General features: G+C 51.5%; 1 protein-coding gene across 1 annotated transcript in view; it reads right to left on the bottom strand.

The window, feature by feature from the left end:
- LOC118373687 (MAGUK p55 subfamily member 7-like) overlaps nt 1–7,500 on the bottom strand; it is a 295,718-nt gene that overhangs the window by 24,087 nt on the left and 264,131 nt on the right. The window contains exon 14 of the mRNA XM_052483289.1: nt 3,002–3,082. Coding sequence (XP_052339249.1) covers nt 3,002–3,082 — 81 coding nt within the window. The remainder of the gene's footprint in view (nt 1–3,001; nt 3,083–7,500) is intronic.

The raw sequence follows: 7,500 nt of genomic DNA, 5'->3' as shown, positions 1-7,500 counted from the left end.
GGAGCTGGTGCCAAAACATGAGGCAGTGGAATGGCATTTGATCAGGAGGTAGAAAATAAAGCAGTTCCTCCAACGTTCTGGGCCTGTCATGTGGCCCACGATAAACAGACAATTACACAGTCAGGAGGAGAACCCCTCCACTCGCCTGGGTCCAGTGTGTGTGTGTGTGTGAGTGTGTGAGAGAGAAGGAGGGTATGTGTGTGTGTGTGTGAAGGAGGTGTGTGTGTGTGTGTGTGTGTGTGTGTGTGTGTGTGTGTGTGTGTGTGTGTGTGTGTGTGTGTGTGTGAGGAGAGATGGAGTGTGTGTGTGTGTGTGAGAGAGAAGGAGGTATGTGTGTGTGTGTGTGTGTGTGTGTGTGTGTGTGTGTGTGTGTGTGTGTGTGTGAGAGGAGGGAAGGAGGGTATGTGTGTGTGTGAAGTGTGTATGTGTGAGTGTGTGTGTGTGTGTGTGTGTGTGTGTGTGTGTGTGTGTGTGTGTGTGTGTGTGTGTGTGTGTGTGTGTGTGTGTGTGTGAGAAGGAGTGTGTGTGTGTGTGTGTGTGTGAGGAGTGCGTGTTTGTGGGCCTTGAGACGCACAGTTTGAGAGCAACATCTTGATGCTCGTCACCCCCAGACAGCTCTGTGTGTGTGTGTGTGTGTGAGTGAGTGTGAGTCTATGCATGGGTCTATGGACCTTTACCAACACCCACGAAGGCAACAACAACCTGGCAGCAGAAAGCTAAACATCATTTATCCAGGGTGATGGATGATTTCTTAGCAGTTAAAATCACGGGGGGCATTTGGCCTCCGTTTAGTGAAAATCTAACCTGGCACCTAATAGGTTTACATTTCTGTGCCCGTGTACAGCCAATCTGTTTTCAGTGTAAATGCAGTACCAGCCATTGTGTATGAGGGTTCAGCTCCCTGTGGGAATGCAGTCAGAGTGTACATCCCAAATGGCACCCTATTCCATATTGGATCTGTTCAAAATAAGTGCACTACATAGGGGACTGGGTGTCATTTGGCATGCACCCAGAGTAACTGGTCTCCATAACCATCTGATACAGACCAGAGCTTCCACTATTTATTAATTACAAAGACAGGAGCATCCGTCCTGCTGAGCACCTGACAACAGTTCACCTAGTGTCTGTCTGTCTCTCTCTTTCCTGTCTGTCCGCCTGTGGATTGTAGAGGAGACTGAGGAAACCAAATGTCTACTTCAGACCCTAAAAGCATCAATATAAGGATCAGAAACATATGGAGATGAGGAGGTTTAAACTCTGACCACCCCCCAACACAGTCCACGACTCCCTCCTGGTCTGGGAGAGAGGTTCAGTCTCCATTAGACACACACCCCACGACTCCCTCCTGGTCTGGGAGAGAGGTTCAGTCTCCATTAGACACACACCCCACGACTCCCTCCTGGTCTGGGAGAGAGGTTCAGTCTCCATTAGACACACACCCCACGACTCCCTCCTGGTCTGGGAGAGAGGTTCAGTCTCCATTAGACACACACCCCACGACTCCCTCCTGGTCTGGGAGAGAGGTTCAGTCTCTATTAGACACACACCCCCCAACACAGTCCACGACTCCCTCCTGGTCTGGGAGAGAGGTTCAGTCTCCATTAGACACACACCCCACAACTCCCTCCTGGTCTGGGAGAGAGGTTCAGTCTCCATTAGACACACACCCCACGACTCCCTCCTGGTCTGGGAGAGAGGTTCAGTCTCTATTAGACACACACCCCACGACTCCCTCCTGGTCTGGGAGAGAGGTTCAGTCTCTATTAGACACACACCCCACGGCTCCCTCCTGGTCTGGAAGAGAGGTTCAGTCTCTATTAGACACACACCCCATGACTCCCTCCTGGTCTGGGAGAGAGGTTCAGTCTCTATTAGACACACACCCCACGACTCCCTCCTGGTCTGGGAGAGAGGTTCACTCTCCATTAGACACACACCCCACGACTCCCTCCTGGTCTGGGAGAGAGGTTCAGTCTCCATTAGACACACACCCCACGACTCCCTCCTGGTCTGGGAGAGAGATTCAGTCTCTATTAGACACACACCCCCCAACACAGTCCACGACTCCCTCCTGGTCTGGGAGAGAGGTTCAGTCTCCATTAGACACACACCCCATGACTCCCTCCTGGTCTGGGAGAGAGGTTCAGTCTCCATTAGACACACACCCCACGACTCCCTCCTGGTCTGGGAGAGAGGTTCAGTCTCTATTAGACACACACCCCACGACTCCCTCCTGGTCTGGGAGAGAGGTTCAGTCTCTATTAGACACACACCCCACGACTCCCTCCTGGTCTGGGAGAGAGGTTCAGTCTCTATTAGACACACACCCCACGACTCCCTCCTGGTCTGGGAGAGAGGTTCAGTCTCTATTAGACACACACCCCACGACTCCCTCCTGGTCTGGGAGAGAGGTTCACTCTCCATTAGACACACACCCCACGACTCCTTCCTGGTCTGGGAGAGAGGTTCAGTCTCCATTAGACACACACCCCACGACTCCCTCCTGGTCTGGGAGAGAGATTCAGTCTCTATTAGACACACACCCCCCAACACAGTCCACGACTCCCTCCTGGTCTGGGAGAGAGGTTCAGTCTCCATTAGACACACACCCCATGACTCCCTCCTGGTCTGGGAGAGAGGTTCAGTCTCCATTAGACACACACCCCACGACTCCCTCCTGGTCTGGGAGAGAGGTTCAGTCTCCATTAGACACACACCCCACGACTCCCTCCTGGTCTGGGAGAGAGGTTCAGTCTCTATTAGACACACACCCCCCAACACAGTACACGACTCCGTCCTGGTCTGGGAGAGAGGTTCAGTCTCTATTAGACACACACCCCCCAACACAGTCCACGACTCCCTCCTGGTCTGGGAGAGAGGTTCCGTCTCTATTAGACACCCCCCCCACCAGATAGACCCCACCACCAGTCTGGTCACACACCCCCCACAACAATAGACCCCACTACCAGTCTGGTCTAGTGTACGGGTCAGGTAGACTTACGTGGCACGGTCACACTGAAGTGTTGGGGGTCAGAGATCAGCAGTTTCCTTTTCAGCTCATTCAGACCTACCCCTGTGGGACCTAGAGAGAGCGATAGGGAGAGAGTGAGAGCGAGAGAGAAAGCAGGACGGAGAGAGAGTTAAAGCATCATTAAAGCAACATCAGTCATGCATTCATCACCGCCTCCCCTTAACAAAGGTGGGTGAGATAGAGGCCGGGCCAGAGGAGCAAGGCAGTGTGGAGGCCAGGACTGGTCCAGGATGGGACGCAGCAGAGCGGAATTGTTTCCATCCCATACGCCAATGAGAGACACTGATAAATGTGTGATGGTGTTTACAGACCCAGGCACACACACACACGTGCATACACACACACAAACACACACACCTTGGCTAAGTCCATCCATGCTTGGAACAGAGAGGGCCAGACTGTGAAAGTCACTGACTGAGACCTCTGTGCTCTCACTACTGTAAATATGACTGAGGTGTAGTGAGAGGAGGAGAAAAGGAGGAGAAGAGTGAGGGAGAGGTAGGGGAGTGGGAGGAGGAGAGAGTGGGATTGGGAGGAGGAAGGGAGTGGGAGGAGGAAGGGAGGGGTGAGGGAGTGGGAGGATAAGAGGAGTGAGGGAGTGAGAGGAGGAGAGGAGTGAGGGAGTGAGAGGAGGAGAGGAGTGAGAGAAGTGAGGGAGTAGGAGGAGGAGATGAGTGAGGGAGTGGGAGGAGGAGGGGAGAGGGAGGAGGAGAGGAGTGAGGGAGTGAGAGGAGGAGGAGTGGATATGAGTGAGGGAGTGAGATGAGGTAGAGGAGTGAGGGAGTGGGAGGAGGAGAGGAGTGGGAGGAGGAGAAGAGTGGGAGGAGAAGAGGAGTGAGGAGTGGGAGGAGGATGGGACTGGGAGGAGGAGAAGAGTGGGAGGAGGAGAGGAGTGAGGGAGTGGTGGAGGAGGAGAGGAGTGAGTGAGTGGGAGGAGGAGAGGAGTGAGACAGTGATGGAGGAGAGGAGTGAGGGAGTGGGAGGAGTAGAAAGGGAGGAGTGGAATGAGGGAGTGGGAGGAGTGCAGCACCAACAGGCCTAAAGAGCACTTTGTTGTGTTTCCCTGAACAGCCTGAAAAATCAACAAGGATCCATCTCAGTGGGCAGCTGGGTTTTCCATCACATCTACTGGAGGGAGAGGGAGAGAGAGGGAGGGGGAGAGGGAGAAGTAATGCGCTATTGATTTGTCTGCGGCTCCAGATCCTTGCAACTTTTCCAAAACACAAACGCTGGCGCTCCCTCCTCTCCCCTCTCCCAGGCCCCCCCCGTCTCCAGCCAGAAACCTATAGCATATAACATCAGCAGGAGTGACCAGGCTAATATATGAGGCTAATTCAAACTGACTTTGTATCGATGTCTTCAAGTAGTGTGGACAAGAATCAATTACGGAAGTACAAGGTTCCACGCCCCTGGTTCTAGAAGCGTTACAGCGGCAGGAAGCCCCACAGCTCCCGACAATCTGCCTGTAGAATGGCAAAAAGGCAGGGTTGATGGAATTCCTGACATGCTTGTCGTTCTGGACAGGCACTACGAATGCATCGGGCCCTATTGGAAATTAATTTTAGCAGGCAAATGTGTCTAGCAGGCCGCCATCTAAAACAAATGGACATTGAGTTCACTCAGTGGTGTGGAGGAGTTGGAAAAAGAGGGAGGTTTGGGTTATAAGCGGAGGTTGAACACAAATGCTGTACTGGTTAGACATTAGTCATCATGTCTGTCTGTCTGTCCTATCTGGTGTGTTCACCTTTCACCTCCTGTCCGTCCTTTCAGAGAGATTTTAAGCTGCTCTGATAAACAGGTGTGAACAAAGACTGCCTTTAAGTGTGTGTGTGTGTGTGTGTGTGTGTGTGTGTGTGTGTGAGATAGTAACAGAGTGAGAGAGAGCAGAGTCTCTTCCTGAAGGATAAAGTCTCTCTCCAAGACAAGTACACACACGCGCGTGCCATTTGAGACAGCCCTACAGCAGTTTAGCGCTCGGCCACACATGTCCTCTCCATCACAAGGTCCCTGTAAGTGATAAAAGCTGTTTCCTCAGCACATTCAGTGTCCTCCACTCTCCATGTTAAAAAAGACCCCCAAAAATGAGAAGCGAACTGCGGTCGCCGTCTCACATAAACAGCACATGGCCGCGTGAAGACAGCAATCAATCTTTCAGGAGAGTTTTCAGAGAACAAGTCCAAATGGGGTCTTGACCCTCTCCTCCATGTTGATTTTTTAAGATCAGGAAACGGATTTCACTTTTAAAATGTGTTTCGAGAGACCACAAGGAATGTGACTGTGCTGTTTAAAGAAGGACGTGCGTGTCAGCGGTGCTCCAGCGTGTTGTTGTAGGTGTTAAAGGCGCTGGAGCGGAGTAACATCAAGACAGAGGAGCAGGCTGCTCCCAGCCACAAGTCTAGTGGCCTAAATGGCACCCTATTCCCTTTATAGTGCACTACTTTACACCGCACTACTTCACACCAGGCACCATAGGGAATAGTTTTTAGTTCAAGCGCGTTGTTTGTCGGGAGGTAGAGCGGAGCAGCCGTTTCAGTGGTTGTTGGCCCTTCTTCCCGGCGGCGTCAGGCCCAGCCACGAGCACCTCGCCGTGGGATGACAAACGGCTCACGCTCCCTTACACTTTTACAGCTCTCATTAAACTATTCTCACCTTCTACATCGTTCCCTCGCCAGCAGGCGTTCTCTCGGTCTCGCTCTTTCTCTGGCTGTGTCCTATATGTCACACTTTGCCCTATATAGTGCTACTGGGCACTGGTCAAAAGTAGTGCACTACAGAGGGAAGGGAATAAGGTGCCATTTGGGACCCAAACCTCTCACTACCTCTGCGTCTGATGTACGGTGGAGGACAACACACACGTTGCCTGTGAGGCCCATATAATCTGGGGTAAAGAACACACTGGGGTGGGACGTTGTGAACTAGCAGAAACAAAAAGGCTTGTTCTTTTGTGCATTGTTGGTTTTTAACAATCTCCAATACAATGTTGACCTTATAAAACAAAACGGCACCATAAAAAAAGCATATTTCTTTGTAACTGTTTCTGAATTATACTTGATTGGTAGTGTATTGTTATATTGAGTCTCCCTCTCTCCCTCCTCTGGGAGGGAGCGCGGTGTGGTGGGTCGGTGCTCTCTCCCTCCTCTGGGAGGGAGCGCGGTGTGGTGGGTCGGTGCTCTCTCCCTCCTCTGGGAGGGAGCGCGGTGTGGTGGGTCGGTGCTCTCTCCCTCCTCTGGGAGGGAGCGCGGTGTGGTGGGTCGGTGCTCTCTCCCTCCTCTGGGAGGGAGCGCGGTGTGGTGGGTCGGTGCTCTCTCCCTCCTCTGGGAGGGAGCGCGGTGTGGTGGGTCGGTGCTCTCTCCCTCCTCTGGGAGGGAGCGCGGTGTGGTGGGTCGGTGCTCTCTCCCTCCTCTGGGAGGGAGCGCGGTGTGGTGGGTCGGTGCTCTCTCCCTCCTCTGGGAGGGAGCGCGGTGTGGTGGGTCGGTGCTCTTGCCCTCCTCCCCTCAGGCAGGTTGCAGTGCCAGTAAAAGTGTCAGACTGCATTACTGCCCTCATTAGAGAAACAGCCTTTAATATCTGGAGCTTAATAACTTCCAGGCCAAACGCAGAGCACATCACATAGCGTTAGAGCTGAGGGGGAGAGGAGGGGCGATGTGGACGCTGTGAGTCCTATCCAACCTCCACCAGCCAGCCAGACAAGGGTAACTTCAGCCTCCTCCAACCAGACCTTAACCCTGCACTGTTGAGTCTAACAAGGCTATGATAACAACTATATGTGGAACACTATCCTAAGGCCATTTCACCCTACTACGAACCATGCCTGGAAACCAATACAAATTTATAAAAACAGATAAACATATTGTTTCATCTTTTGCTTTTCATATTGTTTCATCTTTTGAAATCTGATCTCTCTGTGGTCCACATTCATTCTAATAAGAGTGAGGAGAGTACAGGGTCTACTTTGTTCGTTGGAGATCATTTTTACATTCCTTTTCATCCACGTAGATGGATAAACAACTAGAGGGACGTTGGACACTCCAGTGATCTTTCTTGTGTATGTATGTGAGTGTATGTGGGTGTATGTGAGTGTATGTGAGTGTATATGGGTGTATGTGAGTGTATGTGGGTGCGTATGTGTGTGTATGTGAGTGAATGTGTGTGTATATGTGAGTGTATGTGAGTGTATATGTGAGTGTATATGTGAGTGTATATGTGAGTGTATATGTGAGTGTATGTGAGTGTATGTATGCGAGTGTATGTGTGTGTGTGTGTATATGTGAGTGTATGTGGGTGTATGTGTATGTGAGTGTATGTGAGTGTATGTGTGTGTGTATGTGAGTGTATGTGTGTGTATGTATGTGGATGTATGTGTATGTGAGTGTAAGTGAGTGTATGTGAGTGCATGTGAGTGTATGTATGTGTGTGTGTGTATGTGAGTGTATGTGTGTGAGTGTATGTGTGTATGTATGTGTGTGTGT

The sequence above is a fragment of the Oncorhynchus keta genome, chromosome 28, assembly GCF_023373465.1.
Source record: "Oncorhynchus keta strain PuntledgeMale-10-30-2019 chromosome 28, Oket_V2, whole genome shotgun sequence".
NCBI classification, from domain to species: Eukaryota; Metazoa; Chordata; class Actinopteri; order Salmoniformes; family Salmonidae; genus Oncorhynchus; species Oncorhynchus keta.
This window is presented reverse-complemented; position numbering and strand designations above follow the sequence as displayed.